Below are 24,872 nucleotides of genomic sequence, written 5' to 3' on the forward strand. Positions count from 1 at the left end.
GCTGTGGTAGGGCAACTTTACCCCTTTGTTAACAAAGGGCTTTTAGTCCGTGAATTCGAGCTGAAAAATCCTGTCCACAGGCTGCAAAGAAAAGCAATATTTCCCATTTATATGGTGCCAGTGGCCAGAGGTGATGCATGGGGAGGGGGGCATGCAGGGTCACGTGTTCCCCCCCCCACACATCAATTTGCTGCTTGGCTTGGACTGAGCATGCTCACACAGATTGAGCATGCTCCGTAACACTGCTGAAGCCGGCTGCCCTCCCTCTGCCCCCCACCATCCCATTGGCAGGCACAGATTGTCTCTGACAGTGGCTGTCTTTTTTTTATTTTTATCTTTTGTGGGAGGGGAGAGAGATTTAAATACACACTAAAAACAACCTCTTCTGAGTCTCTGTCTTCTCCCACTTGCTGAAGTGCAGAGGGAATTTCCTCTAGACTCATTAAGTGACAGAGATTCCTGCCAAACTCGCAGCCTCCGGGTTCTTCAAGTCTTAGGGCTTGTCTGCATTAGGAAAAATGGTGGATTTTTTAACATGTGTTCGCTAGCAGTGTAGACAGGACGATCTGTATTTTAGCACTTGTTAGCAGTTAGCGGCCAGTGCTAGAGGGGAGCCTAAGGTTTTCCTTGACTAGCTAATGTGTTAAAACTACAACTTGCCCGTCTATGGTGAGGTTTTAACGCAGGTTAACTAATGCACCTTTTTGTGTAAACATGGCCTCGGGGTTTATACATTATATTGACAAGTGTAGGCCATGCACCTGTGCACAGATCCCCGAGGTGAGCCTCTGCAGAGCCCCTTTGTCACTGAATTCACTGGAGCTCTGCCCGGGTGCAAGGCCTGGACCTGACTGTAGGATGGGGGGCCTTAGCTTGCAAATTGTTTGAAGCAAGGGTATTTCTTCCTGTATGTCTGTACAGCACCGAGCGCAATGAGTCTCCTGATCTGGCTGAGGTATGGCCCCTCCCAGGCGGTGTCTGGTTTCCCAGGCACTCGTTGCTCAATGAAGTATTTTTATGTTCTCTTTCTATCTAGTATGAGATCTTCCTTTCTCCCCATCCTGTCCCCAACCACGCAGATCAGTCTAGAAAGGGACCGAGACCTGCTCCGTCATCCTTGGGCGTTTCCCACTGTCCCATCCTTTGCCTGGCTGTAGCGTAACTGCCCAGCCACCAGCCAGCGGGAGGGGCAAATGGCTCCTTTGTCTATCTGCTGCTGCACCTAGCAGCTGGTGGCTCCAGCGAGTCCCCAGAGCTGCCTGCTTGCCTTCCAGATGCAGCAGATCCCTCGCAATGACCCGAGCCTCAGGAGGAGGTTAGCGATGGGTTAATGGTCCTGTTGGTCTCTCTGTGCTGATATTGGCCCATACCAAGAGACTGGACAGGAAGGAGGGTAGAAGCAAAGTCTTCCTAGCAATACTTGGGAAATCTCCCAGAGGATTAGCAGCAGCTGTACTGTGCCCGCATGGGGAAAGGGGGCTGAAATCCTCATGACTTTCCTATAGAGAAGAGGCATCAGATCAGCCAGACCATGTCTCTGGGCCAGTGTGGGATTGTCCCCTTCTGGGTATGTTCTGGGCTTGAAGTCCCAAGCAACGGGGCTTCCACATCACAGCAGCTAGCAAGTCGTCCCCGCCCCAAGAGTCAACAAATTCCATCCCATTGCACCTAAGTAACACACCAACGTAGCCCACTAAATGATTCCCCCCCCACACACACTCACACACTTAGCTGCAGCATGCAGCTAAGACGTTCAGCTCTTTTAATCTTCTCTGATAAATTCCCCCCAGTCCCCATCATGTCCCTTGCCATTCTCCCTCCAGGAAGCAGTCGGGTTCCCTGCTGTGCTCTTTCCTTGCTTTGGGGCACGTGTTCCATGGGCCTTTTGGCTCAGGAGCCCTTTGGCCCCTCGTGGCTCATGTCACGGGCTCTCCAGATCCACGAGACTCCAGCTGGAGGTGCCTGTGAACTGCGCATCCTCTGCCTGCCTCTCCCTGGCTAGTCAAGCGCAATCTCTCCTCCTCTTCGGGTCAGGTCATGATCCGTCCCAGCTGTGACTAATGGTTCCCCCACATTCCCCCAGTCAGGCTGTCACATCATGCTTGACTCTGCCATTTTGTCTGACAAGCTTCATTGGGCCTCAGCATTAGACCTTCCCATCCCACCCAGTAACTGTGACCTTCCTTCCTCCAGCTGATCTCTTTCCTCTTCGCATCTTCTGCTGCTTCTGTTCCTGGATTTCTTTTGGACACCCACCACTAAGAGGCCTTTGCCGCCTTCCCTGTGCTCTGTATCCCTTCAGAAACCTGCTTGCTCTCCCCCAGACTCTGAGCTCCCTGCTTCCTCCATCACACGGCAGGGAAAGCTTGCCTCAGGTAGCATCAGTTGCTGTGGGTCGGTAGCATGTAGCTTTGAGCCTGCTCCTCGCTGCTGGGGAGAGGAGAAATGCATAGAGGGCTTGGGGTGGAGGGAAATCACCTCACCTGTGCGAAGGGCTGTGAGCGGTGACCCCTCCACATGCCAAGACCAGGGTTGTGCCCCCACATTGACGCCCCCCTGCCCTCCCTCTCCAGACTCCCAAACCTGCTGTCTCTTGGGGGTTCCAGGCCTCGGGGGGGAGAGATCCGCTGGGAACTGGTGTCTGAGAAGAGCCTGCCCTGCTCTGGGGAGGTGAGGAGCTTGAGAACTTCACTGTTCAGCTGCAGAAATTCCAGCCTCTCCCATTTCCTCTCCCCCCTTTCTAAATTCCCCCCGCCCCCAGAAAAAATCCAACCTTGGGGCTAAATGAGCCCAGGTTAGCACGCCAAGCTGCCCAGGATAGCCATAGAGTGGGGGAGGGGGAGAGCTGCTGGCTGATGCATTAAACCGTGGCAGAGACGTGGCTGGGATGAGAGCTTGGCTGGGGGAGTGGGTGTGAAGCTGCTGCCTGGCTCCTTGCCCCAGCTCTGAACGCAGACTCTGTGAGCAGCTAAGGGCTGGCGGGCGCGATTTGTATCTCCAGAGGAGAGCGCTGGGCGAAAATGGTCCCGTCAGCACAAAATGCGCCCAGAGTCTGGCGGCTGCAGCTGGGCTGGAGCCTTCCAGCTCGTGGGGTGTGGGCGGACCACGCTGCCTGCGTTCGGCACTTGGAGACCAAGGCAGGAGGCAGGTTGGAAATGGCCAAAATGGCTGTTCACCAGAAGGGCAGTGTTGAACAATGGTGAGAGAACAGCATTGGGTGCGAGGAACCTGGGGCCTTGAGGAGGTTTCGCTTCTCCCTCTGTGCGTTGGTTTCCATGCCTGTAGAGTGGGGATAATTACACTTCCCCCCCCCGCATAGGGGCACTGCAAAGTTGGGGAAAGGCTGGTTAATTTAAGTGCTTTGATGCTGCACCAGCTCTTGAGTGTTATGGCAGTAAATTTCAGGCTCCAAATTGGTACTGGGCGGGCAGGAGCATTTTCTGGGGATCAACCCACCATTGAGAATCTGGTCCCCCTTGGGAAGCCTTGTGGCGCCTGGTTCTCAGTCCGGAGTTGTGTACACAGCCCTTCCCCCAGGCCGGCTCCGAGACATGCCCACAGCCTTAGAACAGCCACTGGAATGGGGAGGGGTTGTTTCACCTGACCAGCGTCTGATGGGCCGGGCCAGCCTGGGCCGCCTGCCGCAGAGGAGGCACTGGGAAGGGAGGGAGAGCGTGCCCCCCGCCACACTTCTCACTGCTCCGTCTCTTGCTGCTCCATCTCTCCCTGCTGGAGCCTGGCCACCACCTCCAGGCCTCTCCCTCCCATGCTGCTCCTGCGCCGGGCTGGCGTCTCCGTGCTGCGCTTGCTCCTATGTTCCTAGCAGGCGGTGCGGCCGGATCGGAAGACTGCAGTCCTGGGGAGCGCGCTGAGCTGCCGCACAGACGATGCTGCCGGGTCCGAGTGATGCGGTTGCCGGGGTGACGGAGCCGCCTCTTGGCATTGCGAGTTCCTGGGTGCCGTGCTGTGATGCAGCGTGGGAGGTGGTGTGCGGGATGGGGTTGCATCTCGGTGCGGCGGGGTGCCAGAGCAGGAAGAAGCCGTGTCTGGGTGCTGCTGGCTCCGGGGTGCCTTGCCATGAGGGGGCCCCATCTTGGCCCTGCGGGGTGCTTGCATGGGAGCAGGGCGAGCAATGAAGCAGTGTCTCTGCTGGGCACCGGGCTCTTATGTAACACGCCTGCATCTTGGCTCCAGGCTCTTCCTCCCTGCGGTGCAGCCCCCCCCCACCCCCAACACACAACTCTTGTCTCAGTTCCCCTTTCCCTAGTATTTTTAGTCCTCAAGAGCAGCTGTTGTCGGGGCCATGAGGAGGAGCTGCTGCATGGAGGCTTCAAACTGCCCTAAATCTGCCCTATAAATTAATAAAGACTTTTCTATTTTTGTGCAGCCGCTGCCCTTTGTTCCCCACCTCGCTGGCTGCCAGAGCAATCGGGGGGCGGGGAGTGTCCCGCAGCAGGCGGCATGAAGGGAACGGCGGTGTCTGCATTTCTGGGGCATTGGGGTTGTCGTGTCCTGTCCCCTCTGTAGCCTGGGGTTATCCTGCCATTCCATGGAAAGATGTGTGGACTGAGCTTTGCCCCACTGAGGTCACCAGAATCCGGGAAGAGGGCATTAGCTTGTATTTAACCCCGGGGTAATTCCACACCCCATTCCCTACGCTGCCCAAGAGCCTGACACCTCTCTGCTCTCCATGTCGGTCTGGTGTGGGCACCTTGAGCCACGTGAGCATGTGACACCCAGGCAGGGCTGTCTGAATCCACGTTTCCCCATCCATCTCCACTTTAGTTCCCAATAAAAACCATCTTTAAATTCTCAGCTCTTTTATTCAAAAAACTCCATTTAATTCAAGCCAAACGACGGAGAAGGGGGTGTTGTCCGACTAATGCAGAGACACAGGAGCCAGGACTCCGGGATTCTATTTCCAGCTTTGATACCCACTCGCTGTGTGACCATGGGCAAATCTCTTAGCACCCTTCATTTTACAAACAGGGAAACTGAGGCTATCTACCCACGTCCCCAGGCTGCTATGAGAACTAGGGCTTGTCTATAGAGGGAAACTGACTGATTTACATGTACTAGAATAACTATCCATGGATTAAGGCCAGAAGAGACCATTATGATCCTCTAGTCTGGCATGTGAAAGGTCAGTGTCATTAACTTTCATGCTATAGAGAACTAACTTCCTGGGTAGACACACTATTCTGGAATAATTTCTCTGCTCACAGACAGTTCTTCTCCTAGAGCCAGTCGATATTCCCAAGCGCAAAAGCCCGTAGTGAGTATCTGTGACAGTATTTGGAAAGCTGCTGATGAAGGGGGGCAGGAGGGCAAAGTGCTGTTAAAGCACCTGTCTCAATCCTGCCCCTTGGGCATGTGTGTTCCAGGATCACAACCTGCGAGGTATGCTGTGTGCATGTAACGCACTAGGGAAAGGAGCCAGGCTTTTGAGTGGTCTTGGGACTGCACAATGTTGTTCTAGCCTGTAACAAGACACCTGTTGGGATGATTGATGCAATGGGGGTCCCGTAAAGCTGAGGGGTCCAGTTCAGAATATAGCTCTGCATGGCACCCGAGTAGCACTCTTCACCCTAGATCTCAAAGCAGCTTGCAGAGTCGTCTCTGTTTTATAGATGGGGGAAACTGACTCACCGAAGGGAAGTGACGCCTGGGGCTACAGTGAGTGCCCCTCTGCCTTATTTGTCTGGAGGCTTCCTCTTCCCCTCTGATAGTAGTGCTCAGTAGCTGGCTTCCATCTGGCTGCTCCCTGGGTGCTGCTGATTCTCTTTCTCTGGGCCCAGGTGGGTCCTTCTCCTCACCACCTTTCTCTGGATAGTGACATCTCCTTTATGGTGATGGGTTTGTTGCCCCCTGGAGGCGAACCGTGGCTAGTGGCCATCCAGAGGTGCTTTGCTGGATGGGGGCACTGAAGCTGATGACCACAGACTCTGACTCCTAGGAATGTACAGCTGGGAGGGACCTCCAGAGGTCATCTAGTCCAGCCCCCTGCACTGAGGCAGGACTGAGTGGACCTAGACCAGCTCTGACAGGTGTTTGTCTAAAGACCAGGCTTTGTCTAGGCTTTCAGAGCTGTATTTAGTGCAGGCAAGGCCCCCCGGGATACACACACTCTCTTGCCGGGTTTGTAGGTTGCCCCTCTCACTAGGGTATCTAAGTGTGGCAGAGTTCAAAACCCAGAAAGGCCAGTGGTCTAATATTCCTCCAGCCCCGCTGCCCCCGAGGGGTTTTCGATATTCATAGATTCATAGATTCATAGATATTTAGGTCAGAAGGGACCATTATGATCATCTAGTCTGACCTCCTGCACAACGCAGGCCACAGAATTTCACCCACCACTCCTACAAAAAAAAACCTCACACCTATATCTGTGCTATTGAAGTCCTCAAATTGTAGTTTAAAGACCTCAAGGAGCAGAGAATCCTCCAGCAAGTGACCCGTGCCCCATGCTACAGAGGAAGGCGAAAAACCTCCAGGGCCTCTTCCAATCTGCCCTGGAGGAAAATTCCTTCCCGACCCCAAATATGGCGATCAGCTAAACCCTGAGCATATGGGCAAGATTCATCAGCCAGATACTACAGAAAATTCTTTCCCAGAAAATTCTTTCCCAGGTAACTTGGATCTTACCCCATCTAAAACCCATCACAGGCCATTGGGCCTATTTACCATGAATATTTAATTACCAAAACCATGTTATCCCATCATACCATCTCCTCCATAAACTTATCGAGTTTAATCTTAAAGCAAGATAGATCTTTTATTCGTCTCTCTCTTTCCCCCTGTTCCTTTCTCCTGCCACAACCCCGTTGTTAGGTGTATTCCAGGAGCCCCATCTGAGGTCAGGGCCCCATCATGTTAGGCAATGCATATAATGGAGAGAATCCCCGGTCCAAAGAGTTTACAATCTAGACAAGGCCGAGGGCTAGTCTACACTAGGAATTTACCTCAGCATAGCTACACATCTCGGGGGTGTGAAAAATCTGCACCCCGAGCTATAGAGACCTAATTACCGCCTCTCAGGGAGCTGGATTACCTATGATGATGGGAGAACCCCTTCCTTTGGCATAGGTAGTGTCTATGCTGAAATGCTACAGCAATGCAGCTGCAGCGTATTGTGTGTCAGTGTCCCCAGACAAAGGGTGAGGGGGCAAGAGACGCACAGAAAGGCGTAAAAAGAACAGGAGGACTTGTGGCACCTTAGAGACTAACCAATTTATTTGAGCATAAGCTTTCGTGAACTACAGCTCACTTCATCGGATGCATTCAGAAAGGAGTGACTCACCAGCAAGCCAGAGCCTGGTTTAGAACCCACCACCCCTGATGCACGGTCCAGTGCCCTAACCACTGGTCCACACTGTCTCTCCGCCTTCTCCTCTGCCTTCAGTCCTGGTTGTTGCTGTTCCTAGCCGTGGCTGTGAGAATGCCCCAGAGAGTTTTGCACCTGGTTCTAAAGGCTGATCCCTGGTCTTCTCTCCAGGAAGATAGGAGCACAAGCAAATGTTGAGGGTTTTGGGTTTTTTTTGCTTAAAACTCCTCTGTTTGCACTTGCAAATTAGGCCCAGCCCTCAAGCCAGGCAGGCCGCCTGCCTGCTGCCCCTCTTTGTGGCAAAGTTCCTGGCATGCTGTGGCCAGCTGTGGGAGTTGGCGTGAATCCTGGAGCCAAGCATTTCAAAGGCACTGCCTCTAAGTGCTTCAAAAATATGAAATGGCAAGAGGGGTGTGTGCGTATGTCGTTAATTAGCAGGATTCATATTAAAGTAGATCCTTAAAACTCTTAATTTCTGTGCCCTTTGTAGCCTGGGAATGAGATTTCAGAGAGGGTCTGTCTTCCGTTCCTCCCTGCTCCAGGGCCCTTGGCTGTGTTAAATCAATAGTCTGCTGCTCGGCACCCACGCTTCGCCCGCCCTGAGCATACGGGCCTGGGCGAGAAAGGCTCATTTGATGCTTTGGCCAATGACATCATGCATCTCCAGGGGGTCAAGACGGCAAGAACAAAGCGAGGATTGTTACGAATCCCACGCAGCAGGGGACTTATCCCAATGCGGGGCCTCTCTCAGCCCGATGCCGCCATGCAGAGTCAGGACCCCCTGAAGGGCTGCCTGCTCTCTCTGGCTTAGGGAGAAATCCCACATGGTGAGGAGTCCCTGTCTGGTGATGCTGGGTAGCACAGACTGTTTAATCTCCCTCTTCCTTAGCTGTGCATTGGCTCCGTGCAGTCAAATACAGCAAGCCAGTGTCCAGCCCAGGAGCTGATTTAGCCTAAGGTGGTGCCCCATCTGTTGCTGTCCATGGCATTGCGAACCGCAGTCACCTCGTCTCCCAGGCACGAAGCCGCATTTCCATGTGCATACCGTTTCACCCGGGAAGCTCGGTGGCTCCACGCACTCGAGATGCCAGTTGCTCTGCTGTTTGATTGTCAGTAGCACCCGGCGTCCAGCCCCTGGGCCGATGCACCTGCTGCAGTGGGGAGCTCTCCTCCCAGCTGTCTGGGGGATGAAGCAGATGCCTGCTAGCACCATGCTTATTTATAGCAGGTTCTAGCTCCACTGTGCCAGGGACCTCCCCTCGATGAGCTTCACACGTGCGGCAGAGACACTAAGTATAGCCACTGGGGGAAGAAGGACAGGTGTCGTGGGTGGGATGGGAAGAAGCAGCTGGCAAGTCTGTTGTGCCTTCTGGTCAGGTGGCTTTCAGCCAGCGGCAGGGTAAGCTTGATCTACCTTCCGGGTTCAGAGATGCAGAAGGAGGGCAGGTGCCATGGGATATGCCCAAGCAGAGGAGGGAAGGGGAAGTTGCCCCAGCAGCCAGTGTGGGAGTTCAAGGTGAGCCAGCGTACTGGCTCCCTGCGGTTCAGCTCCCCATCTGTATGATGGGGGGGACTAGAAGTGCCCTGCCTCCCAGGGCTGTGTGAGGGGAAACGCGTCAAAGATCTGAGGCGCTCAGATGCGGCAGTGATGGGGGGCCAGCAGCTGACACCTGAGACGTAGCTCTCCCTGTCCCCATCTCAGGAGATCCCCCAGTGATCTAGGGGATTTCAAACTACTGGTGGCTCTGTGCTTGCCTCCGGGGTCCCCCAGGACCAAGAGAGGAGGGCCACCAGGACTAGATAGTCTGAGGTTAAAAATGAAGCAGCGGAGCTGGGGGGACCCCCCTGAGGCTGCCTCTAGGCATCATAAAGGGGACTGGCCCGTGGTATTGCTTTGCATTTGGGAGCTAAGAGTTGGGGCACCTGGATTCTATTTCCACTTGTGCGATTGGTCATGCAGAGGATGTCAGTCTGACAAGGCGTGACTCAGTTTCCCTGTCTGGAAGATGTGGGTGGGAGTAATGGCATTGATCTGTGATAGCTCACCCTCTTCCTGGGGTGTTGTGAGCTTTGGTTATTGAATCTATGGGGCATCTCTTTGGTGCAGTGGTGGCAGTCAGTGTGGTGGGGGGCTGAGGAGACTGGAAAATTCTTGCCTAAGGGAGTTATGCTTTATGGATTCACCCTCCTCTCCCCAGTAGGCTTTGGGGGGAGGGGTTATAGGGAGTGGCCTCCTCCCTTGATGGATCAGCCCACCCCCCTCCTGCCCCCCTCCAGTTCCTGCAGCTGTTTCTTCTATTACGAGGAGCGGATTTTTCTCCAGCTGTATTTGGCAGGCGCTGTCCTCAGGCTTGCCAGAGCATAGCTGACGTCACCGTCCCCTTGGCCTCCCCCAGCCAGGCTGCAGGGTGCGTTTCTAGGTGAGGTTGGGTCCGAGGGCCGTTTACCCTGGAGCTCTAAGGGTGTGAGGCCTGTAGCATCTCTCATGTGCAAGGATCTCTGGGGGTGGGAGAAGGGATCCCGAGCCGGCTGGCCCCCCAACTTGTTTGGTTTCAACCCCTGCACAGTTGACACCCAGCAAACTGGAGTCTCGGGATTCTGCTGTGTGCTGGGCTTTGCCGTGGAAGGGTCCGTATAGGGGTGTCTGGGAGGCTGAGGGGGCAGGTGGGCTTCCCAGGGCATGGAGTCAGAGTGTAAGGGGCTGGGAGAAGGATCCTTACAGGAACCAATCGGTTTGCGTGGCCGTTCCCGCGGCTGCTGAGTCTCCCAGAGTTCTGTGTGAAGGAATCTCTCTGAGAGATCCCCATTCTTCCCCCACCCACGTACACACCCCAGTGTAATCTCAGCCCATTGCTGTGGTTTCTGATGGTCACCTGGCCAGCGCACTCGCCCCAGGCCAAGTTGCTGGGCCATCCTTGCTCTTGGGGCTTGCGAGGGAAAACCCTTTCTGCTCTGGTCTGTCCTTTCTTCTCTTCTGTAGCGATGAAGTGAGCTGTAGCTCACGAAAGCTTATGCTCAAATAAATTGGTTAGTCTCTAAGGTGCCACAAGTCCTCCTTTTCTTTTTGTGAATACAGACTAACACGGCTGCTACTCTGAAACCTGCTGCTTCTCCGTGCACACGCGCCCGTACACCAATCTGTGACAGTGGAGAGGCAGTGGGTGGAGGACGATACCATTGGACAAAGTGATCGCAGAGCTCAAAGAATTCCAGGTGCCAGCAGGGCGCGATCTCTCTAGCATGGCTCAGGGCTAGATAGGCTAGGGTTAATAGCTGGGAGCGGGGGGAACCACCGAAGCTGCCCTGATCGGTGGCAGGTTCTGTTTCCAGGTTTAGTTCTTGAGTTGCCTTGGTTCAGGCAGGATAGTGGAAGGAGGTGCCAACCGTGCCCACATATCTATTCAGGGGACACCATCATAGGGCTCAATCACATCAGCCACACTATCAGAGGCTCGTTCACCTGCACATCTACCAATGTGATATATGCCATCATGTGCCAGCAATGCCCCTCTGCTACGTACATTGGCCAAACTGGACAGTCTCTACGTAAAAGAGTAAATGGACACAAATCAGACGTCAAGAATTAGAACATTCAAAAACCAGTCGGAGAACACTTCAATCTCTCTGGTCACTCGATTAGAGACCTAAAAGTGGCAATTCTTCAACAAAAAAACTTCAAAAACAGACTCCAACGAGAGACTGCTGAATTGGAATTAATTTGCAAACTGGATACAATTAACTTAGGCTTGAATAGAAACTGGGAGTGGATGGGTCATTACACGAAGTAAAACTATTTCCCCATGTTTATTCCTTCCCCCCCCCCCGCCCCGAACTGTTCCTCAGACTTCTTGTCAACTGCTGGAAATGGCCCACCTTGATTATCACTACAAAAGGTTTTCTCTCTCCCCCTCCCCTCCCCCCCCCGCTGGTATTAGCTCATCTTAAGTGATCACTCTGGTTACAGTGTGTATGGTAACACCCATTGTTTCATGTTCTCTGTGTATATAAATCTCCCCACTGTATTTTCCACTGAATGCATCCGATGAAGTGAGCTGTAGCTCACGAAAGCTTATGCGCAAATAAATTTGTTAGTCTCTAAGGTGCCACAAGTCCTCCTGTTCTTTTTGGAAGGAGGTGGCTGTTTCTCCCCATTGTGCTGAGTGGACAATGGTGGAATCAAGGTGTAAGATGGAGGCTGTAGTTCTGGCTGCTACCAGCAGGGGGTAGTCTCTCATTTTCCCCATGCAGTAGCTGATGGCTCCCTCCAGCCGGGCAGCGTGAGCTCTGGACTGCTGGGGGTGAGTGTCTGCCCTGACTTGTGAGGGGACCTGCCAGGCCTGTGTGGGTTTGGGACTGGACTGAGCTGATTGGGAGAACCCTCCCTCACATGCTGCAGGCAGTGGGGTGTGCTACATAGTGATGGGAGGGTAACATTAATGTGGCTGGACTGGGGGCATGAGTTTCCAATCCCCTGTCCAGCCCCACCCCACGCCCAGCTGCCTGTTTACAAGTGGCTTGCTGCAGCCCCCGGGCAAAGGGAGATCCTAGCTCTAGTCCCCAGTGGCCATGGAAAGGGGTCCAGATCCTGCCTCAGCCCCTCTCCATGCGGGTGGTGCGTTACCTCTCCCCTCACTGAGCCCTTCCCCAGGGAGTGGCGTGGTTGCCTCCCTTTGTTCTAAGGGTCCATATGCTGCTGTCATTAACATCTCTCCCCTGCACTTCAGCACTAACTGCCGTGCCCTGGGGAGCCCTTTCCAATTACACTGAAATCCTGCACTGGCCTCTCACAACAGTGGAGCCCCGCTCGCTCCAGGATAAGGAGGTTTGAAGAGGGAGGAGGGTGCTGGTTAGCTGAGACACAGCAAGATTCATAGTCACGGATTCCAAGGCCAGAAGGAAGCATGTACTCTGACCTGTACAGCACAGGCCAGAGACCTGCCCCACAATAATCCCGAGAGCAGGGTTTTAGCGGAACAGCCGGTCTTGTTTTAAAAATGGTCAGTGATGGAAAATCCCCCGTGACCCTTGGCAAGTTGTTCCAATGGTTAATGACTCTCACTGTTAAAAACATACACCTTATTTCTAGTCTGAATTTGTCTAGCTTCAGCTTCCAGCCATGGGGTCGTGTTAGACCTTTCTCTGCTAGATGGAAGAACCCTTTGTTTAAATATTAGTTCCCCATGTAGATACTTAAACTGTAACGAAGTCACCCCTTAACCTCTTTGTTAAGCTAAACCGATTGAGCTCCTTGCGTCTATCACTGTGAGGCAGGTTTTCTAATCCTTTCATCGTTCCCATGGCTCTTCTCTGACCCCCTCTCCAATTTATCACTTCTTGAATTGTGGGCACCAGACCCGGACAGGGTATCCCAGCAGCGGTCACACCACAGTTTACAAGTTTACAAGAGGTAAAATAACCTCCCTATTGCTTCCCGAGATTCTCTGTTTACACATCCCAGGATTGCAGTTGCCCTTTTGGTCATAGTGTCGCACTGGGAGCTCATTTCAGCCGATTATCCACCACGACCCCCAAATTGTAGTCGCTGCTTCCCAGGATAGAGCCCCCCCACTGTGACGGAGCTCTCCTGCCATGAGGGCATCCACTGCGGATCCAAGGAGTGGAGAGTCAGGGCCACAAAGCCTTGAGCCTCGTCGGTTACAGCAGTCGCTCCCTGAGCATGTGCGTAGGGCTGGATAGACAGAGCTGCCATCGTTTATTAGAATTCATTATTTGTGTTCCTGCAGCACCCAGGAGCCCCAGACATGGACCCAGACCCCTGTTGTGCTAGGCGCTGTACATCATAGAACAAAAAGACAGTCTCTGCCCTATAAAGCTGATGATCATTTCTTTATTGTGGGAAAACTAGTGTCTCCCACCATCCCCCGCCCAGCTCATCTAGATCCATAGATGCCAACTTCCTTCACCGCAAGCCCTGCCCCCACTCCCCCCTTCATCCAATCCCCCACCTCTGCCCCGCCTCTTCCCACCCCCTCCTTCCCTCCCCTGAGCGCACCCCGTCCCTGCTCTTTCCTCTCCCTCCCAGCACCTGCTGCACACCACTGACAGCTGTTCTGTGGTGTGCAGGAGGCGCTGGGAGGGAGGGGGAGGAGTTGATCAGCAGGGCCGCAGGCGGGAGGTGTTGTGGGCAAGGCGGGAGCTGGCTGCAGATGATGCTAAGCACCCGCTAATTTTTTTCTGGACGACTCTTGGAGTTGTCACCTATGCCTAGATCTCACAAAAAGCCAGATAGGTTTTGACTCAAATTTCCCAAGACCATTCCCCCTCAGTCAGAGACCGGGCCTGGAAAATTTCAGCCCAAAAGATTAGAATTTGGGTTAGTTAAGAGTGACTGAGAAAGGGGGGTTATAATGGAAACTCTCAGGCAACCTTCGTGCTCCAGCTGAAGCTGCGAGGGAGGGAAATACCAATAACGTGCCACTCTTGGGGAGGGAAGGGAAATGCACCAACAGATAGCGTGCCGGGGGTTCCCCCAGCTGGAACAGAGCACCCCTTGCACGTGAGGGTGGAATAAGACTATGTGGGTAGAACTCGGAAGAGACTTCTGCTTGGGCTTTGTTGGCCTATTTCACTTTCCACCTGACTGGCTCTGTCAGTCGAGCATGAGACTCACTCTCAGGCTGTTGGGTTCGAGCCCTCCGTTGAGTGAGCAGTACAGGCAGTGTGGCCTGGTGGGGAGAGAGCTGTACTGGGACTCAGGAGACCTGGGTTCTGTTTCTGGCTCTGCCACTGGCCTGCTGGGTGACCTCAGGCAAGTCGCTTCAGCGCCCCAAGCCCCCATGTGCCAAATGATGCTGACCTCGTCTGTGAGGTGCTCTGCGATCTACGGAGGCACAAGTGCTCCGCAAGAGCGGGCGGCCGCGGCGTTATTCTCTGCCTTGTTGCTGCCTTCTTTGCAACAAATGGAGGAGGAGGAGAAACGGATCCAACCCCCTGAGCTTGTTGAAACACTGGCCTCCCACATGCTGCTTGAATTGCCTGTGTCCGCCGCAGTGATGCTGGCGTGGGAGCACACAGGCTTGTGCGCTTTTCCACCCCCACCAAGTGATGGGAAAACACGCCCCTGCTCTTTGCCAAGAGACCTTTCTGCAGGCCCCAGCTCCCATGGCCAGAAGAGATCCATGTCCCCACGCTGTTGGAGGCCCCCTGCCAGCTTTCACTTCAGCAGGCTGTAGCATGAACCCTTGAACTGTGTGTGTTTGGGTTGCCTTCCCCTGTGATCTTTACAAACCCCGCTGCCCTGCTTCCATGCCATCTGTGAGTCTGCTTCCCCTTTGACACCTCTGTTAAACACGCTTGCCTGCAGAGGCTGAAGCCCACTGCCTCACTCCACCACCTACATTATGCTTGTCTTCCTTGTCTGTCTCTGCTCTGCTGCCAGCAGAGGCTGCTTCCTCTGGGCTCTGGGTCCTGCTCCCCGTAGAAGCCACTTCCCACCCTGCTGGTCCATGGCCAGATGGAAGCAGTCACGCCAAGAGCATGGGCAGATGGGGCTCTGTCAGTCCTTCCGCCCCAGTTCAGCATCCTCCAGCGGCTGCCCCCAACTGGAAATGGCTTAGCCCCCAGAGTGTTAAACACCATGGGCTGTATTCTCAGCATGTGTACATCACCGTAGCTCCCCGTTTGCAGCAGCTGTGGATCTGGCCCCTCAGCATTAGCCTGCGTCATTAAAGGGTAAAGCAGAGCCGTTGGCGGCATCTGAACGGAAAGTAAAAGGCTCAGAAATGTTCGTAAAGTGTCGCTGCCAGGTGTAAAATCGTATTTAAAAACCCTAATGTGCTCTGGCCCCGGCAACACCGGAGATGGTTTAAACGGAAGGATTTAAAACATTTACTGAGCAGTTAATCACTTAGCTCCTTTAGTCTTTGCCCTTGAGTCGTTTCAAGTACCGACATCCAGCTGGTCGGTTTCACTCTTCCCAGTTCTGTGGACTAGCTGTGTGCTGCAGGGTTTGGGTTGATGATGATGACTTATTAGCACTGTAGCACCTCAAGGCTGGAATGAGATCGGTGCCCTACCTAGGCTGGGTGCTGTACAGACACCTAGTAAGAGACAGTCCTTGCCTTGATGAGCTTGCAATCTAAATAGACAAGACAAAGGATGGGGGGAAGGAGGGATGATCTCCATCTTTGCAGACATTGTAGGAACTGAGTAAACTCCTGTTTTTATTTTGGTTTGGTTTGTGTCGTGTTAATAATGAAAAGATTTCTACTGATCAGTTCTAGCCGGGATCACGGTGGTGGGGCTCGGAGTTCTGGGACTCGTTATGAAAAGTCCTGGACTGGTTTCAAATAGCACTGCTACTTCTGAGGGACCAGTGACAGTTCAAGCTCTGATACCTTGTGAATCCTCCCACCCTCCCGTGCTGGAAACAAATGCCGTACAGCATTGAAGATCTGGGATTCGTATCTTTTCAGTGGTACAGCCCTTGTAATACTGTAAGACATGAGATCTTAAATGGTCTCTGGGGCCTGGTCTACGCTGCGGGGGGCGGGAATTGATCTAAGTTACGCAACTTCAGCTGCGTGAATAATGTAGCTGAAGTTGACGTACTTAGATCTACTCACCGCGGCGTCTTCAGCTGACGCTCCCCCGTCGACTCCGCCTGCGCCTCCCACTCCCGTGGAGTACCAGAGTCCACGGGAGAGCGCTCGGCGGTCAATTTATCGCGTCTAGACTAGACACGATAAATCAAGCCCTGCTGGCTCAATCACTGCCCCTTGATCCTGCGGGTAATGTAGACAAACCCTGGGTTATCTTCTTGTCTGTTATCTCTCCACCAGTTTAATTCCAGCTTGAATTGGGGAACTGTTATCTAGGGAACAGGTAGCACTAGAAACTGATGTTTTATGTCATCTAAAAGCAGCTGGGATTCATAGCTTTCAAATGGTATTAAATTCCAATCTCCAGCTCAGGTGGTCACAAGATACTAGCTGCCAAAATGATGCCAGCCTTGAAGTGTGAGTTGGTGAAGCAAGATGGCAGCCAGAAGGATGTGATTTTAACAGTAGAATTGTCTCCCTTTATTTGTCACTCTCCAGATCTGCTTTCTGGGTGAACTCAGAATCACCCTCTGCTGACTTGAGTGACGAATGATGTTGGTGCCAAGCATAGAGCGGACACAGCAGTGGGAGAGGGAGCTGGGTTCTATGCTGGCTCCAGAATTCTCTTCTGTTGCAGAATTCTGGATTCTGTTGCATCAGCTGCAACATTGTTCACTAAATGCCAGTTGTAGAATCTGGATCCTTGGCGACGCGTGAGCATGGAAGATGCCAGCCTGACCCAAGTTAACTGTGTGGGGCTGGCACTTAGAAGGAACCGAGCTGTGCGGTTAGAGAGAAAACAACCCTTGAATCACAAAAGGGCATTATCACAGTCACTCGTCAGCATGTAATAAAGCTTTAATAAATTAAGATAATGCCCAGGTTTTCAGCCCTCAGAATCGTCCTCTCTCTGTGCTTCAGAGCCCCATCTGGAAAACGAGGATAGTGCTTTTCTCCGGCCGTGTGTCTGTGATGTCTGTTTGCACTGTGAGCTCTTTGGGCAGGGACTGTCTCTTGTGATATGTTTGTACAGTGCGTCGCACCATCGCATCTAGATCTGTTAATCAAGCTGCTAGCAACGTACAGATAGATACATTTAACAATGGTGACCTGTTAGGACTAAAAATAGTGTTGGAATCAGTACATGTGGTTTGAGGACAGTGAACTTTTCCAGTGGCTGGTCATGAGTTAAAAAGAAATGTGATCTCTGGGGTTTTAGAAAAGCTTTAATAAATGAAATATTCATTAGCCACACTTTGCTTAGGTGAAGATCCCTGGTTAAGGTATGAGAAGTGCCCTGTCCTACTCTTGCTTAAATATCAGACAAACTGTGGTGATTGTGAAGGCCTGGACTGGTGAAACTGAATTCAACCAGACTTGTGCTTCCTCTTGGGATGAAGAACTGGTCTGAGTGACTGGAGCCCAAGGCATTGAATCGAAAGCCCTGCTACGCTCTTTGTTTTAATGCTTATCTGAGCCCATCCTGATCTTTAACGTGTTTGTTTTCGCAACATCCCTGTGGGCCATTGAGCAGATGGGGAACTGACGGATAGAGACTAAGCGATTTTCCCAAGGTCACGCAAGAAGTCTGTGGCAGAGCACTGACTTGAACCTAGGTCTCCTAGGCTAGTGTTCTAACCACTGGACCATCATTCCCCTCTCTTTTCCACTTGGTGTTGGAATGAATGAGCATCTGACCAGAACAATAGGGTGTTTCAAGTCTTCTCTTCTTTCCTTTTCCCATCCTTTGCTGGCTGGTAGTGGACTCCAGCTGCACCTCTGTAGAGATGTTGCTCTGCAAAGCTTGTGGGATCGCACTTCTCACCAAGGGTGCAGCAACTTACAGTATTCCTCTCTCTGGCTTTCACCGGGATTACTGATGCTTTTGCCGAGCCTCAGTGCTCCCCAAAGGAGCTGATCTGTAAACAGGAACACCATTCAGGGCATCATAAAACAAAGTGTATGTCAGGGGAGAGTCCAGAAGCAGGCACTGCGTTTCCAAAGCAAATGTCTCCTTTATTTTTTTTAATCCAAATGGCAACCCCACCCAGGCTGGCTTACAGCATCCGTCAATTGGGCAGGACGGGGGAGTTTGGGACATACAGGACAGAGATATTAGTATAGATGTCCATCCCTGGTAGGCAGGCATGGTGAAAAAGGGAGCCCAGGAAACCTACCTGATATTTTGTGAAGGCAGCATGGTCCCTGGGTTCTGTTCCTGGCTTCATGAGGGAAGTGGGATCTAGTGGTTAGAGCATCAGTGGGGTGGGAGATGGAATTTGGGAGTTAGGACTCCTGGGTTCTATCTTGCACTGATCCCGTGGATGAGGCACTGGTCTGTTGCTCGGGAGACCAGGGCTCTGCCACTGACAGGTGTGTGCAGGCCACTTCCCCTTTCTATGTGTCTCTTCCTGTGTGTCCATACGGTGCCTGGCACCGTGGGGCGCTGATCTCAATCGGGGAGTCCCTAGGTACTGCTGCAGTATGAACAATTGGCAATGGAACGGAAGGGGGTCGCCTAACAGGTGCCATCTGTGGCTCTGTGAATTGGTGAACTGGGGGAGTGATTGCTTAGAACAGCACATCCTCTGCAAATGCTGATGAAAAACAGAACAGGCTGGCAACAAAGCCCCCATGAACCGAAGGTGGCTCTCAGCCCCCCAAGGCTGCCTGTGCCCTCAGTTTCCTTCATTCTAATGGAAGCCCTCCCTGTCCCAGTCTGATGATTCTCAACCAACCTCCTGCCGCTCTGGAGCAGGGCCTGCCGAGAAATGTTCTCCTGTCTGGTCTCCAGTTACACACCTTTCAGTAGCTGCCTATGCCTCTTGCCCGCACAGGTACCTGTGTCAGCTGAGCCTTTAGCTAGTGGATAGCATTAGTGTATGTGGTACGTGTGCGTGCGAGCAGTTTCCTGGTTGGCGCTGCTGACAGTGCATGAAGGGCTGTGCTTGGAGTCCAGCTCCGTTGATTGGCGTGTGATGTGGGCCAGGGGGTGTTGTGACCTAGTGGATTGGGTAAGGAACTGGGAGCTTCCGAGTTCTGATCCCGACTCTGCCACTGACTCGAGCAGGGCTCCCGTTCTGTGCCTCAGTTTCCCCTTGTGAACAGTGGGGCTGATACCTCCTTGCCTTGCAGGATGATTTGATGCCTGGATGATGCTTTAATGCTACATAACTGGTCATCACTCACCCACCCACACACCCAAGAAGTAATGGAATTGGCAAACAGCGGGAAGACTTGTACTGGGGCTTAGATACTGCACCAAAAACCCCAACTCCTTGGACATAACTGAGGTGGGGATTGGGGAGAAAGGTCCCCAGAGCTGCCCTTCCCTGCTGTAATAACTTTCCCCGAGCCAGGAACAGGGAGAAGGGGACACACACAGCCAGCTTTATCCCTCCTCCCTGGGAAGGGAGAGCCAGCCTTTAGCTTCTGAAGGATCCAAGCCCACACGGTGGCTGGTTGTTGCTAATCAGCAGCATCAGTTGTAGCACAGAGGATTGGCTACACTTAGTAATTGTAGGGGGGGGGTGTATCCTCTGGGGCAGTGGTTCTCAATCTATTTACCACTGTGGGCTGCATAACAATGCTACCTGTATGGCCCTGAGGATGTCACGTGGGCCGCAGTTGTGTGCTGATTGGGCCGCAAGCGGGCCACGGGTTGAGAACCACTACTCTGGGGGAATCCAGGGATCCGTTGCTGCCAGGAAGCAGGAGATGGGGCTGTGTGTGCTGTGCTGCACTCGAAACAGGAGAACGAACCGCTGTTTACACCCAGCTACCTGCAAAAATAGCTCCCAAGGTGCACCACTGCGGGCAACGTCACTAAAAAGTTCCCCCAGCGTGGTTTTCCCATAGGAGTGACCTTGTTACTTTAAGGGATTGTCTACACTGCATTGTAAACCAAGGCTGAGGGCTTGTCTGCACTTACGTTTTGTAGCGCTCTAACTTCTGGCTCAGGGGTGTGATTGCTGGCTCGTGGAGGTGGAGGTGGAGTACCAGGAGCGCTGGGAGAGCTCTCTCCCAGCGCTCGCGGGCGACCACACTCGCACTTCAAAGCGCTGCCGCGGGAGCATTCCCGCAATGGCGCTTTGAAGTTTCCAGCGTGGCCACGCCCCGAGACTCCGGTTTGAGCCCAAACCCCCTTCCCACTGTCCACACACACATCTTTCTGACTCGGGTCTGCAAGCACTCAGCACGTGGGTCCTAGGAGGTAGGTCAAGCTGCAGATGCGAGTCAGAAGGTCAGTGTAGTGCAATACGGACGCATTAGCACGGCTGTGAGACCTGGGTCCAGCAACTGTAAATGCAGAGTGGGATGGTCAAGCAGGGGCTTGAGTGCCGTGGGTACAATGCAGCGTGGACATCCCCTCCATGCACAAACTGGGAATGCTGATCCCCGCCATCCATAGAGGGGAGGGCTGTGAATTGGGTTGTTGGCTCCTCCAGAAGTGCTGAAGTTATGGCCTTGGTGCAGAAATTGCTAGGCGAGGTTCTCTGGCCTGTGCCATGCAGAAAAGTGAGGATCTCAGTAATCCCTTTAGCCTTCATATCTGTGGTTCAGTGACTAGGAACCTGTCAGCTGGAGGTGGCAGTTCATAGACTGTTTGGATGCTTTGGAATTTAATTGATGTATCTGGCTTGGTTAAAAATGTGTTTTGCTACTTTCTGATCTCTTATGAGTGTGTAAGTGGTGTCCCCTTGTGGGGGGGGGGGGGGTGTCCTTCCCCTTCCTGACTTACCTTAAAGTGTGCTCTGTAGCCCGCTCCTAGTGCGGGAGCTGGGTACACTTGGATCAGTTAGTTTTGCCCAGCTTTGGGGGAGGAATCTCTCTGGGGGGTAGGGAGGGGAAAACTTTCAGCCCTTAGTCCGAGTTCATGGGCTTCCAGTCTAACCAGTGAAGTGGATCCGTAGCCAGCCAAACTCAGATACAATACCTACCCTCAAATTAAACTGTTTTCTCCCATCTCCTTCCTTTACACCCCCCACCCCCATGGAAAGTTGGAGAACACTATCCTGTTTTATAGGTCAGCTCCTGCCATCTTGGGCTCTGCCCTGCCAACATACCTGGCATCCATTGCCACTCTTAACGTGCCCATCATTGCTGTATCGAGGCTCTGGCACAGTGACCTACTGGAGCACTATTGTGGGGAGCAGGTGGAGGCCGTATTCCTTCCTCCCCGCCAGATGGGGACAGTTGTTCATCTCATTGGCCCAAGAGCTGAATGGGAAGTGGGTTAAGCTGAGTTGAGACCCTCTACTGCTTATGCTGGTCTTGGCCCTACCCCCCAATGGATAGCCAGGGAGGTCAGGGACTGAAACCACGTCCCTTTTCCCCCAGACCTGCAGCAGCTGAAAGTGGATGAAACCAAAATCCTCACTCAGGTATGGATCCTCCCCCCACCAGACGGAGTTGCTGCAGCAGAGCTGGGCTGAGACAGGCCATGCCATGCCCCTTCCCAGAGCTCCATCAGGCCAGCAATGGTCTGAAAGGCTGAGCCAGGGGACAGGGGTAATTCCCACAGACACGCGCCCCTACCCTCCCTGGCCTGGCTGAGACCTAGATCCGGGGGAGGGGCAGTGAAACATGCATGATCCCCACCCTGATTGTCCCCCCGCAGCATCCCAAAGAGTGGGGAGAAACCTCCACCAGGCAGCTTGTGCGCCAAAGAACCCGGTTTGTTTCACAGCTAGCACACAAGGGAGGCTTCTTCCCAGCAGTCGCAGCTTGCTTGGGTGCAGATTGGGCCTCTGCATTTCTGAATGGCGCTCAGCAGCCTCATCCGCCTACCCCAACCGCTTCCTGTTTGTTCTGTCAAATTACACTGGTGCCCTGGGGTACTCACAGCATCGCATCTCCTGCCACCGACAGCACGGAGACTGGGTGAGGGGGAGGGCTCGATGCTAGCGGCTGGCTTCCGAGACTTCAGCCGCCTGCATGAAGCTATGGCTTCTGCCCTTGCTTCCCCCCCAGTGTCACCGCAGTGGGAGAAGCTGTTTGGGAAATCCGTTCACCTGCTCCCTGGCGGTGAGCAAGGTGCTTTCCTGGCATATGTGGAAAAGAGGGGGGCAGGGCTAAGCCACCATTCCTAACGAACTTAACCAGCCCTTCTTGATCTTTGCCAGGGTCAGAATCTGTCCTGATGCAGCCCTGCCCTTCCAGCAAGAGGCAGAAGTAATTGACATGCCTGGTCAGTTTCAGGATTGCTGTCCCATCCCTTGGGGAAGCCTGGAAGAATTGTGTCAGTTTCACTCTGGTGCAGCTCCTAGGTGCAGAGACAGGCCCTAGAGCTGTCTCTAGGGGAAGGACTCATGAAACAAGGGCAGAATAGCTATCCCCACAGAGCATGCAGGAGGCAGTGTTAGGGTAGGACAGCAGAAAGCTTCTGTGCATACAGCAGTCAGGGCTATGGGTGTGAGATGGCTGGGGGAAGGGAGAGAGTACAAGATCCTTCCTTCTAATAACCCAGGAGCCGGAGGGTCAGGCCTTTGAATTCATCAGGCACCCACTAGGCAGAGACTGATCCAAACAGGAGCTCCCCATGCAGGGAGTGTAGACACCACCTTCCCCACAGCCGGAGGGTGGGGACTGGCCTTCTCCGCCAGGGTGTTGCTCTGCAACCTCCCTGGGGATGCCGCTCCCGCCTTGCCTCAGGGTAGTAGGTGTCTGGCAACATTTTTCAAGCCCTGCTTTGTGTGTTGAAGAATAAGATGGATAATTCTGGGGTGGGCGGAGGCCTCTGGAGCTGCCCATGGGGCTGGGTGCGTGACATAGCTCGTTTTCAGCACATCCTCTCTCATTCACTTCTCTAGATCTCATGCCAAGTGACGTGTCCCTCCTGTGAGATTTGATCCCCAGACCCGCCTGAGACGATGTCAGGAATGCAGGTAACAGCCAGAGCCACCAGTGCTTTGGTGGGGGTTGGGGACAGGGAAAGGCCAGAGTTGCTTGAGGCCTGTGTGGGGTGGGAGGAGAGACAGGCAAAGGCTGGAGCCCTGTTTTGGCTGGCGGGGCCCATGTCTGGGGGTCAGGTACAGGCCGCTCCTTTCTGCAGCGCTCACTGGTTTCTGGAACCCAGTGTAAATCGCTTGGCACCAGTATGCCTGCACACCCCCATGGGCACTAGCATGGTGTGTTCTGTCCTCCCAGCCTCAGGAGCCGAAGGGTTAAATCAGGACTTTTCCCCCTTCCTTTTGTGCCCTCCATGGGGCAGAAGCCCTGAGCTCCACATGAGGCTCTAGAGACCAGAGGTCGCTCAGCCATGGCACCTCCCCTGGCCCTGAAAGGCTTTGCTAATGAAACCTCCTGGCCAGTAGCCGAGGGCCCTTGGGAGTTCTCAAGCCAAATGATGGGGCCAGGGTCAGCCCACAGCTAAGGATGGCTGTATGTATTAACCAGCACGTATACCCAGCCCATAACCCCCATCCCTCCGCTAGCATTTCTTGCACACTCACTGGGCACATGGGATCCCACATGTGACTTTCCACCCCCGGGGGTGGAATCTGAGGTTTGGCTCCTTCTGGTGGTGGGAGCTGAGTACAGTCAGCATCTGAGGCCCTGTTTTTCTGTCCCTCTTGCAGGCCGTTTGGCCGTCCGGTACGGAATGTATCGCCAAGTATAACTTCCAAGGCACCGCCGAGCAGGACCTTCCGTTCAGTAAAGGGGACGTGCTCACCATCGTCGCCGTCACCAAGGTAACTCGCCACGCCCTTTGCTTCAGGGGTGCTGGCAATTCCCTGCCCCTTCCCTGGGGCAACCCCTAAGGCAGCTGGAGGGATTGCGTCTCTGCATCCCATTTTGGAGTGCCCTCACAGCGCTGGTTCTCGGCTTGCGGTCCAGGAAGGAGGAGTGGAATAGCCACCCTGCCATCAGACACCCAGAGGAGGGGTGTGGGCTGCTGGACAGAAAGTTTTGGGAACCCAAATAGTAGGAGGTGGGGGAAGGAGGGTGATTTAATTTGATCAGAAAGTGATCCACAGATTGAAAAACAGGGAGACCCCCTTGCTGGCTTTGGGGTCAGAGGGGGGCCCACTGCAGAGAGATGCGATGCCGCCAGTACCCACTGGGGTACGCTCATTATGCAGGAGCCCTGCCTGGATTCTCTCCCCAGGGGAGCAGAAGAGACAGGAAACCCGGCTGCCTTTTTAATTAATGTGATCGTTATTTAAACCTCTCCAAAATGTAAGTTGCTCAGGCGGGTCCCAAGGAGGCAGTCATGTGGTTTTAAAGTGAGACTCTGCCAGGAGTGACTCTGTGTGCACGGACAATGCTGCGACCCATCAGATGCCCAAGAGGTGGCCGGGGTGTCTCATTTAGACCTACCATGGGCAGGGTCTGAGCAGTGACACCTGGAGACCAGGGGGTTGGTCTGCAGTTAATGGCAGTCAGGTGATAAATCTGATGGGGCCTTTTTCATGAGGGAAGGTGGGGCTGACCAATGTCTGCTGCCCCCGAGCTGGGCCTCTGTAGTCATACGGTGGAGCTATGGCATGGCCAGCATGTCCCTTGCAGGCAGACGTCTGGTCTACGCTAAAAAGTTAGGTCGACCCAGCGACGTCACTCTGAAAAATCCGTGCCCCAAACGACGTAGTGAAGCCGACCTAACCCCCAGTGCAGACAGCGCTATGTCGAGGGATGAACTCTTCCACTGGCCTAGCTGCTGCCTCTCAGGGAGGTGGCTTACGTCCCCCTCCCGTTGGTGTAGGCTGTGTGTATGCTGAAGTGCAGCCGTGCTGCTGTCCCGTTTCAAGTGTTCCCAAGCTCAGGCTGGCGGGATGGCAGTCTGTCCATGAGCTAGACCACGTAGTGAGCAGGCAGCGCTGGTTGGTTTGTTGTGTAGGCCCAGGCCTTCTCTGGTCTTGTCTCATCGGCTAAACAGGGTTGGGCTGGGTGAGTGCTTGGGTGGGGGACCTCCAGGAAAACCAGAGGTGCTCAGGCAGTGACGCAGGCATTCAGTCGGAGCGGAGGCACGTGTCTTCCTGCATCAGTGG

The 24,872-nt window shown here is 53.7% G+C and overlaps 1 protein-coding gene across 2 annotated transcripts in view; it reads left to right on the forward strand.

Moving 5' to 3' along the window:
* Nucleotides 1-24,872, forward strand: part of CSK (C-terminal Src kinase) — a 68,291-nt gene that overhangs the window by 30,296 nt on the left and 13,123 nt on the right. The window contains exons 2-4 of one of the 2 annotated variants that reach the window (XM_077828425.1): nt 22,008-22,072; nt 22,695-22,769; nt 23,463-23,576. In XM_077828425.1, coding sequence (XP_077684551.1) covers nt 22,755-22,769; nt 23,463-23,576 — 129 coding nt within the window. In that variant the 5' untranslated portion in view covers nt 22,008-22,072; nt 22,695-22,754. The remainder of the gene's footprint in view (nt 1-22,007; nt 22,073-22,694; nt 22,770-23,462; nt 23,577-24,872) is intronic. The other variant, XM_077828424.1, reaches the window with a different exon arrangement.

This window comes from Eretmochelys imbricata, chromosome 10, assembly GCF_965152235.1.
Source record: "Eretmochelys imbricata isolate rEreImb1 chromosome 10, rEreImb1.hap1, whole genome shotgun sequence".
Classification (NCBI taxonomy): Eukaryota; Metazoa; Chordata; order Testudines; family Cheloniidae; genus Eretmochelys; species Eretmochelys imbricata.